Source organism: Malus sylvestris, chromosome 15 (assembly GCF_916048215.2).
Source record: "Malus sylvestris chromosome 15, drMalSylv7.2, whole genome shotgun sequence".
Lineage (NCBI taxonomy): Eukaryota > Viridiplantae > Streptophyta > Magnoliopsida > Rosales > Rosaceae > Malus > Malus sylvestris.
The window spans coordinates 27,190,133-27,213,348 of NC_062274.1; the positions used below are offsets into that span (position 1 = coordinate 27,190,133).

Here is a 23,216-nt window from a genome sequence, read left to right on the forward strand (position 1 = left end):
TCATTTTGACATTGACACGTGTCGTGTTGTGATTGGCTTCTGATGTTGACACGTGTTGCGCTATGATTGGCTTCTGATGTCGACACGTGTCGCGCTGTGATTGGCCTCCTGGTTTGAGGGAAACTCTTTTGGGTCCTTGACTGTATAACGTTGACCGGTGCTCAGTAGTTTCGGGATTGGTCAAGTATGGTACAAACAAAGCACATCCAAACGAGCCAATAACTGCTGAATGTGGGATTCAAAATAAAAAAAATTAACCCTTCACATTCTACAAATTTTTCCATCAATTGGGGTTCTTTTCCAACTCTATTTATCAGGAGCGAATGATACCTCATAACTGCCTCTCCCAATCATGGTCCACACAGCAATCCAAGAACAAGATAGAGGAATAAAGGACACATGCATGGAGTATTGGCATTGTTTAATTTCATTTTGGGTTTATCTTTTATAGTTTTTTTTTTTAAATTTTTGTTCGCTGCAAAAATGTAAAGCAAGTAAAGGCAGAAGAGTAGGTTTGTTTACAAGATTTTTATGGGCTTTTTGAAACTGCAATTAGCAGTTGCAATTGGTTTTATTCCTTTCCCGCAAAAACTAAATCATCTTCACTCTCAAGTATGTTACTTTGATAGTTTAATGTTTGATTTATTTTTAATTTCCCTTTTATCATTAACTCCAGATTTGATCAAATATATAGGCTGATTGGTGAATCCCCAGTGATCGATGCATTTTCAATATATGAGTTGGTGGTTTCATTCTTTTGGGTAACTTTGTTTAATTCTTTTTTCTCATGTCCATGAATTCATTTTAATTAATTTAGTACAAATATTCATTTTTGGTTTCTAGGAAATTAAAAGTTTGAACCTTTTTTATTTGTGTAATCAGTTTTGATGTTTGTTTCACTGGGAAAATATGGAAGAAGGAAGAGAAATAATTAACCATACAATGCAAGCCACTCAAACTAAAATCTAAAGACAGAGTCAATCGACAGACTATTTTGTGTTGTTAAAAGAGATTAGCCATCTACAAAGCTAGGGAAAACCCCCATATCCAGTTTGATTTTTCACTCTTCAATTTCTTTGTTCTTTGCAAATTTGTGAATAAGGATTGGGACTACAAAGTATAAGCTCTGAAAATTTCCATTTTGAAATTGGAGATGTTTCGCCAGTGATTCAAGTGGGTATTGATGTCGTCATTTTCCATTTTACCCATCACCAATTCAATTCAAAACCTATGTCATGCTTAACTATTAATTGAAAAATTGCAGGAGATTATAAAGCTAGAATTGAATCAGTGTGTTGTGAAGCAAAAACATTTCCCACAAATAGCTGCTGTCAGCATCCCTTCCGCATGTGCATGAATCATGCCCACTTCCACCTCCTGCATCATCAAATTTTAAATAAGAAAGAAACCCTCTTTCTCTTCGTAAAGTAGTTTACAATTCCTTTTTTTTCTCACTCCAAAATCTTTTAACTCTCATACTGGCATCCTAAATCTTTCATTCTAACTCCAGTTCATTCAGCAATACCCATTTTCTTTGTTCTTTGCAGATTTGTAAATAAGGATTAGGACTACAAAGTCGAAGTTCTAAAAAATCCCTTAGTCGAAAACGATGACAGATTATTGAAGATGTTATCCTTTGTGAATCTCAACTGTCATCAGTGATTGAACATGTATTAATGTCTTCATATTTTAGAGTTGTATACATGTCTATATTGTGTTACCTGTTCAATAGAGTTTTTGCAACAAAAAAAATGAATTTTATTTTATTTTTGAAAAAGAAGAAAAAATACATCATCTCTATAGAAGAGGAATAATGTAGATAAGGTAACAACCTCTTAAATATTACTTTTATCAATTCCTTCCATACTTGATATGTTGAAGTCCTCTGGAAATCTTAAAATTGAAATTTCAATTTGATGATTCTTAATAAAGGTAAAATTGAAGAAAAATATGAAAAAAATAACATTGAAATTCAACAATAGAAAATGATTCTTGCATAAATTAGATCACAGTTAAAAGATTCATGAAATTATACACTATCGAATTGACAAAGCACGTAACATTGAGAATTTCGAAAAAGAAAAAAAACAGACTAACACAAACGCATAAAAAAGTGATGCCTTTGACGACATTCAAAGTAAATATTAAACATGCTGTGCGATTGTCTACCATCTAACAAAATTAAGAATGGCTAAGGAAATACCTTTGTAATGCAGTAATTCTGTTTGTAATTTCTGTTTGAATGCTCCACTAATTCACTGCACCAAAGTATATTTAACCAAAAAGAAGTGAGGAGAATATAGACAGGGAATTGATATTAATAATGCAAACCACTAAATGAAACACATATATACGCACTACCAATTAATAGTCCAAGTATGTAATCCCTATTTAAGCTTGCCAAAATGAAACTCAAAATGAATTATGGTAAGTATATATATGTGCACGTCTAAGTTGGATGATTGAAGATAATAAGAAATTGTTGTGATGGACACACACCCATAATTTATAAAATATTCACTTAAGAAATATAAAAATATCTAAAACAAAACATCTTTGGGGCACATAGCGCCCATAATGCAAAAAAACCTCTCGCACGTACGTTAGTGCGTACAAAGAAGCTAGTTTAATCTAATTTTTCTATGGAATGACCAAAATGATTGATGGTGGATAATTTCAATAATCACTTTTATTGATTTCAAATCTCATGGATCAAAATGATGAGTTATACAAATCTCATAGACTATTTTGGCTAAAAAAAACAATATGATTCAAAACGAATTCTCAAATAATTTGACAGTGAATCATCAAATCAAATCATTGATTCTACTTCCTTAACCATAAATAACTATTAATTCCACAAATCAAAAGAAGAGAAATAAGAAAAAGAGAATTTGAGTATTGAAATCGACGGTTGGCAAGCGACGATTCAGCATAAGACCGCGACAGCCGTCGATCACAAACCACAAACTTGCCACCACGAAAATAAACAATCCTCTTCCTCGTTCATTTCGCTTCCTCCGTCTCTCTCTCTCCCTCCCCCAAAATTTTCCCAGACTCTCTCTCTCCGCCGTGAAGATGAGCAAGGGACCTGGACTTTTTACCGACATCGGCAAGAAAGCCAAAGGTAACGAACCGTTGTCTCTCACTTTCTCTCTATCTCGCTCTTCGTCTCTGTGATATTTCTATTGTTTGTCGCTCTCTCGATCGCGTAACTTGCACCTGAAACGGTGCGTTTTGGCTTCTGTTGCAGATCTTCTGACCAAGGACTACAGCTCCGATCAAAAATTCACCATCTCCACCTACAGCGATGCCGGCGTGGTACGCACTCGAAGCTCTTATTTAAAGAAAATGTAATTGATTAGTCGAGAAAATATTTGTTCGGATCAGTGTTGTTTTGCTAGTGTGGGTTCTTTGAGCTCGATTATAGTGCCAATTTCATGCTATTTTCCGTGTTGGGTTCGAAATTGATGCTGTTGCATTTGAGAATTGAGTCATTTTTGTAGTTTGTAGCTTTCCTCTGCCCGAAATCAGTTTATACGTTTTTTTTTTTATAAACTAGATCATATTTTTCGTTTTCGTTTGATAACCATTTCGTTTTTAGTTTTTAGTTTTCAGTTTTTGCGCTAGAGATAGAGTGAAAGCGTCTGTGTTTTATAAACTAGATTATGTATTTCGCGTTTTCGTTTGCTATGTAGTCTTTTATTCAGGACTTGTGTTGATAACCGTTTTGTTTTTAGCTTTTAGTTTTCGGTTAAAGATCGAGGGAAAGCGTATGGGACAAATGAAAATGGAAAAAGAAAGTGAGGGGTGATGGGAGGGAGGGGGGAGAAATGTGAAAGCAAGAACTTGAAAGTGAAAACAACTTAAAAGTTGTTTTAGGTTTTGGTTTTTAGTTTCCATTTTGTGTCACATTTTTTTCATCATCCTTCCGTCTCCTTTTTCCATTCCTCCTTTCTCCCACATACTTTCTTCTCTGTAGCAGAAAAAAAAAATGAAAACCAAAGACAAAATGGTTATCAAACGGGACCCTTAGTTGTTTTGGTGTTCGAATACTAAATTTTTGTTAGAATTCGGTCTCTTAGGCAATAGAAGAGTTAAGTGTTTCCTTGTCTTTGTTTTTCTTGGAAACTGGGAGATTGTGGGGTTGTCTAATTTTCATTATTTTCGTGATTGAAGTGCTTATCTGTTGGGATTTTTGTGGAAAAAAAATATAATTTACTCTCATGACTGTTTCATTTGTTGTTTACCCCATTTCTCAACCTTGCTCCTATTCGTGTGTTCATTTGCAGCGTGTTACTTTGCAGATTGTTCATTTTGAAGTTGTTACTCTGTATCTTATTGCTTCCTGTGCAGCTCTTTTCTTTGTGTTATGTTATTATAGATTTGGACATATATGTGCATGCATCTTATAATGACTTAGGAAAATTCGCTTAGTAACACCTTAAATACATATTTTCATAAATAATAAAAGTGAACTCTAACATACATGAAGGGAATGTCTTGACTTATTAAAGGACATTGTATTTTTCTCCTTTGAATTGTGTGTCAATTCCAATCATTATGGTTACAGTTAATATTTGAAATAATATTTAAGTTTACTAAGATTCATCGTGATTCAATTTCAAGTAATATTGTATTGAAGCTTCAAAACTTGAGCTGAGAATGTTGGTGTAGAATTGGAACAGTTGGCTGTGTAGTATTATCAGGTTGATTAATGGATGAAAGTAAAACAATTTTAAGAGTAACCTTGAGATTTTGCATACTTTTGTTCAAGGAATGGTGTCTTGATATTTTAGTTTTTTTTTTTTTTTGAAAAGCAAAAAGATGGGGGGGGGGGCACCTGAAATGTCATCTAGTACCCATCGTTTATAATTATCAGTACTGCAGTTGTTATTTGAATTGATGTTTATAGCTCAGAAGTTCCATTTCCTACTATGCTTTAAGATCCATGCCATCATAAATTTTGAATTCATACGATCAACCTTAGGCTATGGTAGTGTTTGTTTATTTGTGCCTCTTCTTGGAAGAAATTGTACGAGTTATTGAGTTTATTCCTTGTCTGATAGATTTTTGTTTTTGTTCCAATAATTTCTTTTTTGGATCCTTTAGGCCCTCACCTCAACAGCAGTGAAGAAAGGAGGACTTTCCATTGGGGACATCTTGACACAATACAAGTACAAGAACACGGTGGTTGATGTCAAAGTTGACACAGAATCAAATGTGGGTTGCGTTGTTTGTTGAATATTGCAAACAATTCTCTTGTTCTTCTAAGCATGCCACTTTTCTCTTTGATTTGGCAGATCTTGACGACCTTCACGATCAATGAGATTGTCCCATCCACAAAAACTATAGCTTCATTCAAAGCGCCTGATTTCAACTCTGGCAAGGTATAAAATCTGGGATCTTTAGGCTAGGCGATATTTACATTTGTTTTTGTGATTTAACTATATGATAAGTCATTTTTTCAATTTATTGTGCAGTTGGAGGTTCAGTACTTCCATGACCATGCAGCCGTCACTACAGCCGTTGCCTTGAATCAATCCCCAGCTATTGATTTTTCAGCCACCATTGGAACCCCAACCATTGCATTTGGTGCAGAAGGGGGTTATGACACTACGTCTGGAAACTTTACGAAGTATACTGCTGGAATTAGCATCACAAAGCCAGATCAGTCTGCTTCAATAATTCTGTAAGCATTTGTACCATAACCTTTTATCATGTACAATAGTTTAAATTCGGTTGTTCTAGTATTAACGGTTATATATTCTGATATCAGCTCTCTCTCTCTCTAATCTCTCAGGGGTGACAAGGGAGACAGTATAAGAGCATCATATGTGCATTATATGGATCTGTTGAAGAGTAGTGCTGCTGTGGGAGAGATCACTAGAAAATTCTCCACGAACGAGAACACTTTCACAGTGGGGGGCCAATATGCTGTTGATATCTACACTGTAGTGAAAGCTAAGCTCAACAATCACGGAAAGCTAGGAGCCCTCCTGCAGCATGAAGTCATACCGAAGTCAGTGCTGACAATATCTGGTGAGGTAGACACCAAGGCCTTGGACAAAAATCCCAGGTTTGGCGTGGCCATTGCCCTCAAGCCTTGATTCTTTGGTGTTAATGAATTCAATACCTGGCTCAATTTTTTGATTGGCTCTTGAGAGGAGCGCTTAATAATTAGTTCCACAGAAACATTTGTCCTAGTCCGTGATGACTGTGGATGGATCGTTTGGCGCTTGGGCCTCTATTGCGTGGTCGGGGCCTCTTCTTTTCCTCTATATTCTTTTGGTTTATAACCGTAGGTTGATGAGGCGTTGCACGTTCAGGTCTCCTTGTTTGGAGAACCCAAGAATTTTGATTGATAGAAGATTTGCTTGCATATATTGTTGTGGCAAGTGGTATGCGATTGTTAACTCCGATCGAGTTTATAACTGCAACATTGATATTGCTGACCGATGTGTTGCCGCAGTTATTAGACCTGGCATTCGTGTCGTGTTTTCCGTGTTTTGTCGTTTTCATGTTATACCCGATATCTTAACGGATCATGTCGTGTAACACCTGTTAAAATAAACGGGCGAAATGACCCGACCCGAAATCGACCCGATAATATTGACAGGAAATATGATTCGACCCGTTACCCGTTAAGGAAAATATATTTTAAACCAATAAATACAACAACAACAACAACAACAAAGCCTTTTCCCACTAAGTGGGGTCGGCTATATGAATCCTAGAACGCCATTGCGCTCGGTTTTGTGTCATGTCCTCCGTTAGATCTCAGTACTCTAAGTCTTTTCTTAGAGTCTCTTCCAAAGTTTTCCTAGGTCTTCCTCTACCCCTTCGGCCCTGAACCTCTGTCCCGTAGTCACATCTTCGAACCGGAGCGTCATTCGGCCTTCTTTGCACATGTCCAAATCACCGGAGCCGATTTTCTCTCATCTTTCCTACAATTTCGGCTACTCCTACTTTACCTCGGATATCCTCATTCCCAATCTTATCCTTTCTCGTGTGCCCACACATCCCACGAAGCATCCTCATCTCCGCTACACCCATTTTGTGTACGTGTTGATGCTTCACCGCCCAACATTCTGTGCCATACAACATCGCTGGCCTTATTGCCGTCCTATAAAATTTTCCCTTGAGCTTCAGTGGCCTACGACGGTCACACAACACGCCGGATGCATTCTTACACTTCATCCATCCAGCTCGTATTCTATGGTTGAGATCTCCATCTAATTCTCCGTTCTCTTGCAAGATAGATCCTAGGTAGCGAAAACGGTCGCTTTTTGTGATCTTCGCTAGATTGCTCCGGTCATTAGCGTGGATAAGTATATAAATGGATAGAGATAGGAAAGCAAACACAAAATGTACGTGGTTCACCCAGATTGGCTACGTCCACGGAATAGAAGAGTTCTCATTAATTGTGAAGGGTTTACACAAGTACATAGGTTCAAGCTCTCCTTTAGTGAGTACAAGTGAATGATTTAGTACAAATGACATTAGGAAATATTGTGGGAGAATGATCTCGTAATCACGAAACTTCTAAGTATCGGAGTGTGGTGTCGTCTTGACTTGCCTTATCTGTCTCATAGGTAGATGTGGCATCTTCTCTGGAAGTACTCTTCCTCCATCCAGGGGTGGTATCTTTAACTGGTGGAGATGCACAAGGTAATGCACTTGAAGCTTACTTGTAGTTTCAGGCTTGGTCAAGCGCGATACAAACCATGTAGTAGGAGTCCCCCAAGTCGCCGAGCTAGGGGGTCTGCTGAAAGAGGTGACAGACAAGGTAAGCAATCAGAGCTCCGACTGATTGTTCACCTTCTCCCCATCTTGCAGCAACATGAAGGATAAAGAGAAGAAAAATGAGAAGAGATGATATGAGATACTTTTTCTTTTGAAGAAGTAACTTTCCACAGGCTTATTCTTGAACTGAGCTGGAGGGTTTTCTGGTTTCCTCCAGAGTATAAGGCCGACTGAAGAATTTGAGGGTCAAAACAAGTCCATCAAATCTAGAGTACGTTCCACCCTGCTGATATGGGATACTTTTGCTTTTGACAGAGTAATGGATGTATCGGCACGTGTGCTGTTACGCTTGTCTCCACATGCTTCCTTGTATCCTTCGCACTTGCCCTATCTGTTCCTCAAGCAGATGCGGAATCTTCCCTGGAAATATAAGATGTTGAAGATGAGTACTCGAGAGCAATGCCAGGTAAGTAATCAGGTAAGGGGTTCCAGGCAGTCAGTTCCTGGCTGGAAGCTTGATTCCAAGTGCTGACTGATTGCTCTCTTTCTCCTTGTCTTGCAGGTAAAAACAAGGCCAAAGGAAAAGACAGGGAAAAAGCATGATATGGGATACTCTTGCTTTTAACCCTGATGATATGAGATATTCTTGCTCTAGTATAGCTTGTTTGCAGAGGTATTATCGGGGGGAAGGAAAGCTGAATATTTCGAAAGGCTTCGTTGGGAGTGCCCTCTCAGATATGATGAAGGGTTGAGCATTTTTGCAGGTCTGCCTGTCTGTTGGGGATGGAGGTCGACATATATAGGAGTCTCCCTAAGAAGTAGTAATGCTATTCCTTTACCCTGCTTGGTCATAGCACGGTAGTGGGAGCTGCCAGTTTCACATGTTTTAACTCTGTCAGAGCACTTTGAAAAAGTGGTCTGTGCTATCTGGCTCTCGAGATTCGGAGAACGATGCCTTTTCGATTTTTGAGAAAGCAATCATGCTGGGGGTCTGGCTCTCGAGATTCGGAGAGCAGTGTCTCTTCGATTTTTGAGAAAGTAATCATGTTGGGAGTTTGGCTCTCGAGATTCGGAGGGCGGTGCCTCTTCGATTTTGGAGCAAGCAATCTGTTGGGAGTGTTGTCTCGAATGTGAGTAAAGGTTGGGCATGTTTGCTAGTCTACCTTGCCACGAAGCACAAAGGTTGACACACAGGGACTTTCCAATTATCCAGCAATGGTACTGTTCCTTTACCCTCTCTTCGATTTTGAGAAAGTAGTCATGTTGGGAGTCTGGCTCTCGAGATTCGGAGGACGGTGTCTCTTCGATTTTGGAGCAAGCAATCTTGTTGGGAGTGTTTTCTCGAATGTGAGTAAAGGTTGGGCATGTTTGCTAGTCTACCTTGCCACGAAGCACATAGGTTGACAAACAGGGACTTTCCAATTATCCAGCAGTGGTACTGTTCCTTTACCCTTGTGGGTAATAATATGGTAGCTAGACCTTCAAAATTTATGTGTCTAAACTTTGTTAGTGCTGTTTCTTTGCTATTCTTTTACCTTTCTTGGTCAGAGCGATGTAGTGGGAGTTGCAAGCTTCACGTGCTCAACTTTGGCAGAGAACTTTGGCAAAGTTATCTGTGGTACCCATGAGCTATTGTTGCGTGTGGGAAGTGGGTGATTGAACAGTAAGATTCATGTGCTTTCTACTTCACCAGAAGTCTTCGACAGAATGCCCATAATTTCTGCAAAGCTGAGTGTGCGTGTGACAGGTGCTGACAAGGCTAGAAAAGTAGGTGCCTCTTCGATTTCTGAGATCGGCCCTCGTGGTCTCTAAGCAGCCCAGCTTTTGAGAAAAGCGAGCGCCTCTTCGATTGATTCGGAGAACGATGCCTCATCGATTTTTGAGAAAACAATCATGCTGGGGGTCTGGCTCTCGAAGATTCGGGGAGCAGTGTCTCTTCGATTTTTGAGAAAGTAATCATGTTGGGAGTCTGGCTCTCGAGATTCGGAGGGCGGTGCCTCTTCGATTTTGGAGCAAGCAATCTTGTTGGGAGTATTTTCTCGAATGTGAGTAAAGGTTGGGCATGTTTGCTAGTCTACCTTGCCACGAAGCACAGAGGTTGACACACAGGGACTTTCCAATTATCCAGCAATGGTACTGTTCCTTTACCCTCTCTTCGATTTTTAAGAAAGAAGTCATGTTGGGAGTCTGGCTCTCGAGATTCGGAGGACGGTGCCTCTTCGATTTTGGAGCAAGCAATCTTATTGGGAGTGTTTTCTCGAATGTGAGTAAAGGTTGGGCATGTTTGCTAGTCTACCTTGCCACGAAGCACATAGGTTGACACACAGGGACTTTCCAATTATCCAGCAGTGGTACTATTCCTTTACCCTTGTGGGTAATAATATGGTAGCTAGACCTTCAAAATTTATGGGTCTAAACTTTGTTAGTGCTGTTTCTTTGCTATTCTTTTACCCTTCTTGGTCAGAGCGATGTAGTGGAAGCTGCAAGCTTCACGTGCTCAACTTTGGCAGAGAACTTTGGCAAAGTTATCTGTGGTACCCATGAGCTATTGTTGCGTGTGGGAAGTGGGTGATTGAACAGTAAGATTCATGTGTTTTCTACTTCCCCAGAAGTCTTCGACAGAATGCCCATAATTTCCGCAAAGCTGAGTGTGCGTGTGACAGGTGCTGACAAGGCTGGAAAAGTAGGTGCCTCTTCGATTTCTGAGATTGGCCCTCGTGGTCTCTGGGGAGCCCAGCTTTTGAGAAAGCGAGCGCCTCTTCGATTTCTGAGATCAGCCTTCGAGGTCTTTGAGCAGCCCAACTTTTGAGAAAGCAAACGCTTCTTCGATTTCTGAGATCAACCCTCGTGATCTCTAAGCAGCCCAGCTTTTGAGAAAGCAAACGCCTCTTCGATTTCTGAGCAGGCGCCTCTTCGATTTCTGAAGCTCCGTCGAGTGCAGATTTTTATAGGGGCTGGCATTAAGTTCCAAAGCACACTTGAATCTCCACCAGTAGAAGCTTCATTCTTGCACTTCTAAGATCTTGATTTGTCCGACCTCTTCTCTCTTCAACACCTTTGAAAATGTCTGGCCCCTCCGACCGTCGTTTTGACTTGAACCTTGTTGAAGAGGCAGCCCCGCCTTCTCCAGACAACATATGGCGCCCATCCTTCGTCTCCCCTACTGGTCCCCTTACCGTTGGGGATTCCGTGATGAAGAATGATATGACCGCTGCGGTGGTGGCCAGGAACCTTCTCACTCCCAAAGATAACAGACTACTTTCCAAACGGTCTGATGAGTTAGCTGTTAAGGATTCGCTGGCTCTCAGTGTTCAATGTGCAGGTTCTGTGTCTAATATGGCCCAACGCCTATTTGCTCGAACCCGCCAAGTTGAATCATTGGCGGCTGAAGTGATGAGTCTCAAACAGGAGATTAGAGGGCTCAAGCATGAGAATAAACAGTTGCACCGGCTCGCACATGACTATGCTACAAACATGAAGAGGAAGCTTGACCAGATGAAGGAAACTGATGGTCAGGTTTTACTTGATCATCAGAGATTTGTGGGTTTGTTCCAAAGGCATTTATTGCCTTCGTCTTCTGGGGCTGTACCGCGTAATGAAGCTCCAAATGATCAACCCCTGATGCCTCCTCCTTCTAGGGTTCTGTCCAGTACTGAGGCTCCAAATGATCCCCCTCCGGTGCCTTCTCTTTCTGGGGCTCTACCGACTGCTGAGACTTCTCCTAAGCAACCTTTGTGAAGGCTCCCTCTTGTGTGTTTATTTTGACTCATGTATATGTACATATTTGTAGCTTATCGGGGATATCAATAAATAAGCTTTCCTTCATTTCAACGTATTGTGTTAAATACACCAAAGCCTTCTTCGCTAAGTTCTTTGAATTTTCTTTTGTTGAAGCTTGTATGTTGAAGCTTTCTGAGTGGAGCATGTAGGTTGGGGTAGTGTTCCCTTAATTTTCCGAGTGAGGAAAACTTCTCGGTTGGAGACTTGGAAAATCCAAGTCACTGAGTGGGATCGGCTATATGAATCTTAGAACGCCATTGTGCTCGATCCTGTGTCATGTCCTTCGTTAGATCCAAGTACTCTAAGTCTTTTCTTAGAGTCTCTTCCAAAGTTTTCCTAGGTCTTCCTCTACCCCTTCGGCCCTGAACCTCTGTCCCATAGTCGCATCTTCTAATCGGAGCGTCAGTAGGCCTTCTTTGCACATGTCCAAACCACCGTAACCGATTTTCTCTCATCTTTCCTTCAATTTCGGCTACTCCTACTTTACCCCGGATATCCTCATTCCTAATCTTATCCTTTCTCGTGTGCCCACACATCCAACGAAGCATCCTCATCTCCGCTACACCCATTTTGTGTACGTGTTGATGTTTCACCGCCCAACATTCTGTGCCATACAGCATCGCCGGCCTTATTGCCGTCCTATAAAATTTTCCCTTGAGCTTCAGTGGCATACGGCGGTCACATAACACGCCGGATGCACTCTTCCACTTCATCCATCCAGCTTGTATTCTATGGTTGAGATCTCCATCTAATTCTCCGTTCTTTTGCAAGATAGATCCTAGGTAACGAAAACGGTCGCTCTTTGGTATTTCTTGATCTCCGATCCTCACCCCTAACTCGTTTTGGCCTCCATTTGCACTGAACTTGCACTCCATATATTCTGTCTTTGATCGGCTTAGGCGAAGACCTTTAGATTCCAACACTTCTCTCCAAAGGTTAAGCTTTGCATTTACCCCTTCCTGAGTTTCATCTATCAACACTATATCGTCTGCGAACAGCATACACCAAGGAATATCATCTTGAATATGTCCTGTTAACTCATCCATTACCAACGCAAAAAGGTAAGGACTTAAGGATGAGCCTTGATGTAATCCTACAGTTATGGGAAAGCTTTCGGTTTGTCCTTCATGAGTTCTTACGGCAGTCTTTGCTCCTTCATACATATCCTTTATAGCTTGGATATATGCTACTCGTACTCCTTTCTTCTCTAAAATCCTCCAAAGAATGTCTCTTGGGACCCTATCATACGCTTTTTCCAAATCTATAAAGACCATGTGTAAATCCTTTTTCTCATCTCTATATCTTTCCATCAATCTTCGTAAGAGATAGATTGCCTCCATGGTTGAGCGCCCTGGCATGAACCCGAATTGGTTGTCCGAAACCCGTGTCTCTTGCCTCAATCTATGCTCAATGACTCTCTCCCAGAGCTTCATTGTATGACTCATTAGCTTAATACCCCTATAGTTCATGCAATTTTGTACGTCGCCCTTATTCTTGTAGATAGGCACCAAAGTGCTCGTTCGCCACTCATTTGGCATCTTCTTCGTTTTCAAAATCCTATTGAAAAGGTCAGTGAGCCATGTTATACCTGTCTCTCCCAAAAGTTTCCACACTTCGATTGGTATATCGTCTGGGCCTATTGCTTTTTTATGCTTCATCTTCTTCAAAGCTACAACCACTTCTTCCTTCCGGATTCGACGATAAAAAGAGTAGTTTCTACACTCTTCTGAGTTACTCAACTCCCCTAAAGAAGCACTCATTTCATGTCCTTCATTGAAGAGATTATGAAAATAACCTCTCCATCTGTCTTTAACCGCGTTCTCTGTAGCAAGAACCTTTCCATCCTCATCCTTGATGCACCTCACTTGGTTTAGGTCCATTGTCTTCTTTTCCCTTGCTCTAGATAGTTTATAGATATCCAACTCTCCTTCTTTGGTATCTAGTCGTTTATACATATCGTCGTAAGCCGCTAACTTAGCTTCTCTGACAGCTTTCTTCGCCTCTTGCTTCGCTTTTCTATACCTTTCACCATTTTCATCGGTCCTCTCCTTGTATAAGGCTTTACAACATTCCTTCTTAGCCTTCACCTTTGTTTGTACCTCCTCATTCCACCACCAAGATTCCTTTTGGTGTGGGGCAAAGCCCTTGGACTCTCCTAATACCTCTTTTGCTACTTTTCGGATACAACTAGCCATGGAATCCCACATTTGGCTAGCTTCCCCCTCTCTATCCCACACACATTGGGTGATTACCTTCTCTTTGAAAATGGCTTGTTTTTCTTCTTTTAGATTCCACCATCTAGTCCTTGGGCACTTCCAAGTCTTGTTCTTTTGTCTTACTCTTTTGATATGTACATCCATCACCAACAAGCGATGTTGATTAGCCACGCTCTCTCCTGGTATAACTTTGCAATCCTTGCAAGTTATACGATCCCCTTTCCTCATTAGAAGAAAATCTATTTGTGTTTTTGACGACCCACTCTTGTAGGTGATCACATGTTCTTCTCTCTTCTTAAAGAAGGTGTTGGCTAAGAAGAGATCATATGCCATTGCAAAATCCAAGATAGCTTCCCCATCCTCGTTTCTCTCCCCAAAACCATGGCCACCATGAAAACCTCCATAGTTGCCTGTCTTCCTGCCCACGTGTCCATTTAAATCTCCTCCTATAAATAACTTCTCCGTCTGAGCAATTCCTTGCACCAAGTCTCCAAGATCTTCCCAAAATTTCTCCTTCGAACTCGTATCCAACCCTACTTGAGGTGCGTACGCACTAATCACATTGATAAGTTCTTGTCCTATTACAATCTTGATTGCCATGATTCTATCTCCTACCCTCTTGACATCTACAACATCTTGTACCAAGGTCTTGTCCACGATGATGCCAACACCGTTTCTCGTTCTATTTGTGCCCGAATACCAAAGTTTAAACCCTGAGTTTTCTAGATCCTTTGCCTTACTACCAACCCACTTAGTTTCTTGTAGGCACATAATATTTATCCTTCTCCTCACCATAACTTCCACTACTTCCATAGATTTTCCCGTTAAGGTTCCTATATTCCACGTTCCTAAACGCATTTTGCTCTCTTGAACTCTACCCTTCTGTCCTAGCTTCTTCACCCTCCCCCGTCTAATAGGATCAAAGTACTTCTTTTGTGTGTCCCGGGTAAAGTTGATAGGAGCATATGCTCCCAAACAACTTTGAGTGGAGTCGTTCGAAAAGAAGTTTCTATGGCCCCCTTGCTCATTTAACACTGCATCCGGGTGCCGATGGAGATACAGCGACCCTTGCTCACTTATCACTGTGCTCGGGCCACACAGCGCGCCACTTACGGGTGACGCCCTAGCTTTAGCGCGATTTTGTTCTGGATTCATTTTCATAAGGATTCGACGTGATCATGGAGTGCCGGCTGTCGACTACCTGACGCCCTCCCCCTCCTCCTTTATCCGGGCTTGGGACCGGCCATGTAAGACATAGGCGGAGTTATTTTAAACCAATAAATAATCAAATAAAAACATAATACTAAATAAGTATATACATACCATATTGTCACATCCAAAATATAAAAACGCATTATTTTCACTTACCTAAAGTTTTTAATAGTTTTTTAATTAATGTAGAAGTGTAAAAAAAAATATAGAAAAAATATATAAATGCTTGTAATGACAAGCTTTACAACTTTCATGAAGAGTTTAACTTTGAAATTCGCCACTATAATCATATAAATCATAAATCAAAATTTAACCGTTGATTGTTGTTTATATTTACGATTCATTGTTCTCATCAAATTTTTTTTTTTTCAGATTTTCTTTTTTGAAAACTTGATCTATTAGAGGATGCATGAAGATGAATGGTTTGGATCGTTGATATTATATTCAGAGTTTTGCGGTTAGTAAAAATATTGCTTGATGTTTATAAAGTTTTACAAACTATATGACATCGACTCATATTTTAATTAATCATAAATATCGAAATGTGATATCAAAGATTTGAACCATTCATCTTCTTACATCCGCAAAATGATCATATTTTCAAAAAAGAAAATTTTAAAAATGAAATTCAGTAATAAGAATAAAGCATAAATGACAATCGACGATTAAATATAAATTTAAGGTTTATTAATTATAGTGTTGGATTTTGAAGCTGACCCTTTCATGAAAGTTGCAAAGTTTGTCACTATGAGTGATTGTGTGTGTGTGTGTGTGTGTGTGTATTTTATACATTTTTTACACTTCCACAATAATTATTATTAATTTTATTAATTTTGCCCTCAAACAAAAACATTATTCATGAAGGTTTGGAGGATTTTAAAAATCTAAACGATAATGTAAGTGTAACCATTATCTACTCGTGGAGGAATAATGATGAATCACAAGTGTTTATATATTCTTTCACATTTTTCATACTTGTATGTATGTCTTCTTAGTTTTTGCCTATACAAATACTATATTAATTTATTTTAATTTTGGACAACAACATGTTAAGTAAAATTTATCTTCGTAATGATAATAAGAAACTCTCATAATAAAAATAAATAATGACTAATTTTTTTTTTAACTTATATAGAATAATAATGCAAAACTATATATTTAATATAAAATATATTGTATATATTAATATGACTATTGTATTTTATAATAAATCTTTTAGTGATTAAATTTTAAAATTATCAAAATAATTTTTTTCTTAACGGATCAAAACGGATTACCCACGTGTTACCTGTGTGTATACCCATTAAGAACCCGTTATTAACGAGTTCTTAACGGGTCACCCGATAACGACGCGATAAGTTATCGTGTTGATCTGAAACCCGTTATTTTCATGTCGTTTTTGTGTCGTGTCAGAAACTGCCGGGTCTAGCAGTTATGGTCAATTTTTCTCCCTTTAGCATGTCTAAAAAATGACTTTTGTTAATGCACAAAATCAGTGAGGACTTTGGTACAACAGAAAATGTCAAGTTTGTGACCTTTGCTAGATTGTTCCGGTCACTAGTGTGGATAAGTATGTAAATGGATAGAGACAGGGAAGCAAACATAAGATGTACGTGGTTTACCCAGATTGGCTACGTCCATGGAGTAGAGGAGTTCTCATTAATTGTGAAGGGTTTACACAAGTATAAAGGTTCATGCTTTCCTTTAGTGAGTACTAGTGAATGATTTAGTACAAATGACATTAGGAAATATTGTGAGAGAATGATCTCTATTTATAGAAGAGAGTTTCTTGTTTCATTCTGACATTGATACGTGTCGTGTTATGATTGGCTTATGATGTTGGCACATGTTGCGCTATGATTGGCTTCTGATGTCGACACGTGTCGCGCTGTGATTGGCCTCCTCCTGGTTGGAGGGAAACTCTTCTGGGTCCTTGACGGTATAACGTTGACCGGTGCTCAGTAGTTTCAGGATTGGTCAAATATGATACAAATAGTGCTCCCCTAAGTTCCCGAGTGAGGGAAGCTCTTTGGTTGGGGACTTGCAAGATCCAAGCTATTGAGTAATCACGAAACTTCTAAGTATCGAAGTGTGGTATTATTTTCACTTGCCTTATCTGTCTCATATGTAGATGTGGCATCTTCTTTGGAAGTACTTTTCCTCCATCCAGGGATGGTATCTTTAACCGATGAAGATGCACAAGCTAATGTATCAATTTCACTTGAAGCTTACTTGTAGTTTCGGGCTTGGTCAAGTGCGATACAAACCCTATAGTAGGAGTCCCCCAAATCGTCGAGCTAGGAGATTTTCCAAAGGAGGTAACAGACAAGGTAAGCAATCAAACTTCCAAGTAAGCAACCTGGATCGGAGATTCGACTTCGGCTTCCGGTTAATTGTTCTCCTTCTCCTTGTGTCGTAAACAACAACAAGGATAAAGAGAAGCATATGGAGAAGAGATGATATGAGATACTTTTGCTTTTGAAGAAGTAACTTTCCACAAGCTTATTCTTGAACTAGGCTGGAGGGTTTTCTGGTTTCCTCCAGAGTATAAGGCCGACTCAAGAATTTAAGGGTCAAAACAAGTCCATCAAATCTAGAGTACGTTCGATCCTGATGATATGGGATACTTTTGCTGTTGACAAAGTAGTGGATGTATCGACACGTGTTCTTTTACGCTTATCTCCACATGCTTCCTTGTATCCTTCTCATTTGCCCTATCTGTTCCTCAGGCAGATGTGATATCTTCTCTGGAAGCATAAAATGTTGAAGATGAGTACTCGAGAGCAATGTCAGGTAAGTAATCAGACAAGGGGTTCCAGGCAGTCAGTTCTTGACTGGAAACTTGATTCCAAATGTTGACTGATTGCTCTATTCATCCTTGCCTTGCAGGTAAGAACAAAGCCAAAGGAAAAGACAGGGAAAAAGGATGATATGGGATACTCTTGCTTTTAACCTTGATAATATGAGACACTCTTACTCTGGTGTGGCTTGTTTGCAGAGGTATTATCGGGAGGAAAAGAAACTGAGTATTTCGAGAGACTCTGCTGAGAGTGCCCTTTCGGATGTGAAGAAAAGTTTAGCATTTTTTTTATTTGCAGGTCTGCCTAGCTGTGGAGGATGGAAGTCGACATATATAGGAGTTTCCCTACCAACAAGTAGTAGTGCTATTCCTTTACCCTTATTGGTTATAGCGATGTAGTGGGAGCTGCAAGCTTTATGTGTTTTAACTTTGTCAGGACACTTTGAAAAAGTGGTCTGTGGTATCTGGAAAGCTGATGTTGCGTGTGAAAATTGCAGATAAGCTTTATCCAAGGAAATCTAGCACTCGAAGTTCTGAAAGCGGTGCCTCTTCGATTTTCGAACAAGCAATCATGTCGGGGATCTGGCTCTCGAGATTCAGAGAACGGTGCCTCTTCGATTTTTGAGAAAGCAATCATGTTGGGAGTCTGACTCTTGAGATTCAAAGAGCAGTGTCTCTTTGATTTTTGAGAAAGTAATCCTATTGGGAGTCTGACTCTCGAGATTCGGAGGGCGGTGCCTCTTCAATTTTTGAGCATGTAATCCTGTTGGGAGTCTGGCTTTCAAGATTTGGAGAGCGATGCCTGTTCGATTTTTTAGAAAGCAATCATGTTAGGAGTCTGACTCTTGAGATTCCGAGAGCATTGTCTCTTTGATTTTTGAGAAAGTAATCATGTTGGGAGTTTGGCTCTCGAGATTCGGAAGGCGGTGCCTCTTCGATTTTTGAGTAAGCAATCTTATTGGGAGTGTTTTCTCGAATGTGAGTAAAGGTTAGGCATTTTTACCAATCTGCCTTGCCACAGAGCACGAAGGTTGACACACATTGGGACTTTCTAGTTATCAAGGAGTGGTGCTGTTCCTTTACCCTTGTGGGTAATAGTAGGGTAGCTGGACATTCGTGTTCGAGAAGTTGATGTTGCGTGTGGAAAGTAGTGTCTCTTCGGAATCCGGAGAGTGGTGCCTCTTCGATTTTTAAACCAATGGCACTGTTGCCCCTTTCTTTTATAAGGGCACCAATTGTGTGTAAGAAATACATTCAGAGAGTTATTGCTTGTAAGAATTTTCCCCTTACTTCATAGATTTATTGCACCTTATTTCTCCTTCATCATTTCTGAGAATGTCTGGCCCATCCGACCGTCGTTTTGACTTGAACTTTAGTGAAGAGGCAGCCATGCCTTCTCAAGACAACATATGGCGCCCATCCTTCTTATCCCCTACTAGTCCTTTTACCGTTGGGGACTCTGTGATGAAGAATGATATGCCTGCTGCAGTGGTGGCCAAAAACCTTCTCACTCCCAAAGATAACAGACTACTTTCCAAACGGTTTGATGAGTTGACTGTTAAGGATTCTCTGGCTCTCAGTGTTTAGTGTGCAGGTTCTGTGTCTAATATGGCCCAATGTCTATTTGCTCGAACCCGCCAAGTTGAATCATTGGCGGCTGAAGTGATAAGTCTCAAACAAGAGATCAGAGGGCTCAAGCATGAGAATAAACTGTTGCACAGGCTTGCACATGACTATGCTACAAACATGAAAATGAAGCTCGACCAGCTACAGCAATCTGATGGTTAGATTTTACTTGATCTTCAGAGGTCCGTGGGTTTGTTCCAAAGGAATCTGCAAGATGTCGAGGCACATTGTAACAAGTGTTAAAGACACAAAGTATGTTAAACCCTTTCGAAGCACAGTTGGCTTATGTATGGATGTGTTGGAATGTATGATGTTTATGTATGAATGTGTTGGAATGTATGATGTTTATGTATGAATGTGTTGGAATGTATAATGTTTATGTTGATTGATATGAGTGATGCTTATGAATGTTTTGCTATGCATGAAGGGATCCATGCTTTTGATATATGAACCATGTTGGTTGTAACACTTAGTATCACATACTTTGTGTCAAAGTACGCATGTTGAAGCTCTGAGTTGGAGTATAAGGATAGGTCAGTGTAGACCAAGTGTCCAGTGCTAGGAACGCAAAAGACTCAAAAGAAGTTGTTTGAATTCCCTCTTCTTTAAATATTTGCCGAATGGCTTGTGTGACAAAAGATCTCAAGCGGTTGAGAGTCAAAACATGGTAATGTGTATGCCTTCTTATAATAGCATTTCTTTCAGTACCTAGTCCTCAACTTTGAAAGAGTGAGGCTTGGCCCCATAATCATAATAGTCGACGGTATGTTCACCCATGGTTGTCTTGATACGAACTTTTATCCCTCTTGTTGTAATGCGCTTGCTGAGAGTAAAAATCTTACTTTTACAAAGAGACAGATACGTTTGGTGACTTAGCGAGTAGCTAAATGAGGCAGGAGATGATGCAATGGGTGTCTAAATGGCCAATATCTCCTCACTTGGTAGAACTTGACTTCCACTTCCCATTTGTTGATAGGGGTTAACCATATGGGGGTTCCCTTGGTATGTCTTGCTTCAGCGGAGGTGTGGTTGTAAGCTTGTGCCATCACCTCAGAGTAAGTCTTCCAAGTGTTGGCATTGATCATGTACTTGAAGAAACAATCACGTAAGCCTGCCATGAAGGTCTTGAGGGCGGTCTTGTCATTTGCCTCAGCGCAGCGAGAATACTTATGGCTAAAGCGACCGGCATACTCTCGTAGTGACTCGTCCAGCTTCTGGTGAATAGTGTACAAGTCATCTGCAGAATGCAAGCGATCGGTCTGAAAGATGTGTTGAGAGACAAACAGTTTCCTCAATTCCTCAAATGAGTCTACTGTCTCAGGTGGAAGACGGTAATACCAGTTTAGAGCTTCGCCAGAGAGGGTGGAGGGGAAGAGAAGACATCGCTCTTCATCGGTGTGCATCTGATATGCCATGGTGGACTCAAAGAGGTTAAGGTGTTCAATTGGGTCATCCCTTCCAGTATAGAGTTGTAAACCAAGTTTTTGTTTTGTCTTCGCTTGAAGGAGGGTGTCGAGGATCCTTCTTGTGAGAGAGCCAGGCCTGGGTTGGTTCCAGTCAGGTCTCTCAGCCTGACGTTCAGCCTTCAACTTGTTCACTTCCTCAAGGAGTTGTAGGACAAGGGGGTCCTGAGTGGAGTCATGTACCACTTGAATTTTCTTTTGTAAGTCTCCATCGCCTCTTGGAAGTAAGAAAGTTTGAGCAAGAGCGGGTGGTTTTTTCTTGGACTCGCTGTACTGAATTCTAGGGCGAGTCTGTTGGAATACCTCAAAGTCCCCCGTACCTTCATGTTCCTCTGGGACCTATCGTTCCTTCCCTAGATTAGCAGCTGGCCTGGGTTGTGAGAGGGGACCGAGTTTTTCAGAAACCCTTGGGTCATTGATCTTCGAGCATATATGGAGAGGATTCTCTTGACATTGCTTTAGGAAGTCTCGGCAGTCACGATAAATGGCTTTAGATCCTTCTAACCCTCTGCAAGGAGGTGTCTTCCTCCACTTCTTCTACTTCGGGTCGAAGCATCTGGGTTGAGAGAAGTCTCATGTTGATCAATGTTTTGATGATTAGCTTGCTGGTCATCAGGGATACCATGTCGAATGGAGGTGAACCTCCATGTTGGGGCGCACCCAGATGATGGTTGATGTCCACAGGGGCGTCTTAAAGAACTTCTCATACTGCTCCTGTAGGACCTCATTCTTCATTGCTATCTTATTATTCTGAGCTTCTAACTCATCAACTTTAGCTTGAAGAGCAACCCTTTTTCCTTCCTTCTTTCGTTGCTTCGCATTAGGTGCAAGAGGGGTGTCATTCTGTGTGTTGTGGCTTCCTTCGCTCCAAATGTTGGAAAGGAATGTCTGGTCAAAAGAGAGTGTACGAACGGTGAAAACCAGCTTGGCAAAGCTAAAGATAGTGGGAATAAGTGTCGTTCCCACAGACGGCGCCAAATGTTGATGCACAAAATCAATGAGGACTTTGGTACAACAGAAAATGTCAAGTTTGTGACCTTCGATAGATTGCTCCGGTCACTAGTGTGGATAAGTATGTAAATGGATAGAGACAGGAAAGCAAACACAAGATGTACGTGGTTCACCCAGATTGGCTACGTCCACAGAGTAGAGGAGTTCTCATTAATTGTGAAGGGTTTACACAAGTACATAGGTTCAAGGTCTCCTTTAGTAAGTACTAGTGAATGATTTAGTACAAATGACATTAGGAAATATTGTGAGAGAATGATCTCTATTTATAGAAGAGAGTTTCTTGTTTCATTCTGACATTGACACGTGTCGTGTTGTGATTGGCTTATGATGTTGACACGGGTCGCACTATGATTGGCTTCTGATGTCGACACGTGTCGTGCTGTGATTGGCCTCCTGGTTGGAGGGAAACTCTTCTGGGTCCTTGACGGTATAACGTTGACCGGTGCTCAATAGTTTTGGGATTGATCAAGTATGGTACAAACAACTTTAACCTTCAATTTTAGTGGGTATTAGCGTTGTGCTTGTTTGGGTCGACGTAGTGATTGAATTCAACTAATTCTATGTATCAGTTTCGTATTTTTTGTTCGGTTCCTTTGTATTATAATTATAAAAAAGTTGGCAAATCAAAACAATAGGGAACACAAAGTTCGAACTTCGAATCATAACCTTATTCTCAATTCCTCCCTTTCATTTCTTTCAAAAATTAGATTGATATTGTAAAGAACCAGTTAGAATTTAGAGTTAAAATTAGATTGATATTGACGAAGCAGATTTTGGGGCGTTGTGTGTTGGGGGAGGAGAAAGATCAGATGGTGCAAATACATAGATTCGCAGCTTTTGCCATCATCACGGCGTAATACAGCTAGCTAGCTAGCTAGAGTTTTGACTTTTGAATGGCGAAGCAAATATGCTGCTTAATATGGTTATCTTGCCTAGTTGTAGACAGAAGAGGGAAAGATGGGATATAAGGAAAGAAGAATAGGATAGGCTAGGCTAGGCCTTGTCAAGGAATACGACTTTTAGACTTTTAACACTCAAGTTGCGCTTATGTATGCTTGTGTTGTGTTCACGATCAATTTTGAGAGGTTAACAAAGATCAGTGTGGTCGGCCCTTGATAGGCTCGGGATTGCACGGTTTTGGTATTTTATGGTAAATGTTTCAGTTTTTTTCAGTTTTCTGAACCCAACTTACTGAATGTATTTTGCCATTGGGTCGTGGCATTGATAATATATATATTTATATGTTCTTTTGTTGAAGATCGTTAGAAATTCAATTAGCGGAGTCATGGACCTTTTGGTCTTCAAATCTTATTTTTAGGAAGGATTTGTTTATAATTGCATGAAGGCCAAACAAATAAAAAG

General features: G+C 40.2%; 1 protein-coding gene across 1 annotated transcript; it reads left to right on the forward strand.

Annotated features, from left to right (window-relative positions):
• The first annotated feature begins 2,959 nt into the window (after positions 1 to 2,959).
• LOC126603527 (mitochondrial outer membrane protein porin 2-like) lies at positions 2,960 to 6,503 on the forward strand. Its single transcript, XM_050270405.1, has 6 exons — positions 2,960 to 3,127; positions 3,254 to 3,321; positions 5,113 to 5,223; positions 5,304 to 5,390; positions 5,484 to 5,692; positions 5,804 to 6,503. Exons 1-6 carry the CDS (start codon positions 3,079 to 3,081, stop codon positions 6,108 to 6,110), a joined length of 831 nt encoding a protein of 276 aa, XP_050126362.1. The 5' UTR covers positions 2,960 to 3,078; the 3' UTR covers positions 6,111 to 6,503.
• The last annotated feature ends 16,713 nt before the right edge of the window (positions 6,504 to 23,216 follow it).

Coding starts and splice junctions, on each gene's coding strand:
- LOC126603527 (XM_050270405.1), top strand. CDS start 3,079: ATGAGCAAGGGACCTGGACTTTTTACCGACATCGGCAAGAAAGCCAAA. Junction 5,391..5,483: donor CTGATTTCAACTCTGGCAAG/GTATAAAATCTG, acceptor TTTATTGTGCAG/TTGGAGGTTCAGTACTTCCA. Junction 5,693..5,803: donor CAGTCTGCTTCAATAATTCT/GTAAGCATTTGT, acceptor CTAATCTCTCAG/GGGTGACAAGGGAGACAGTA.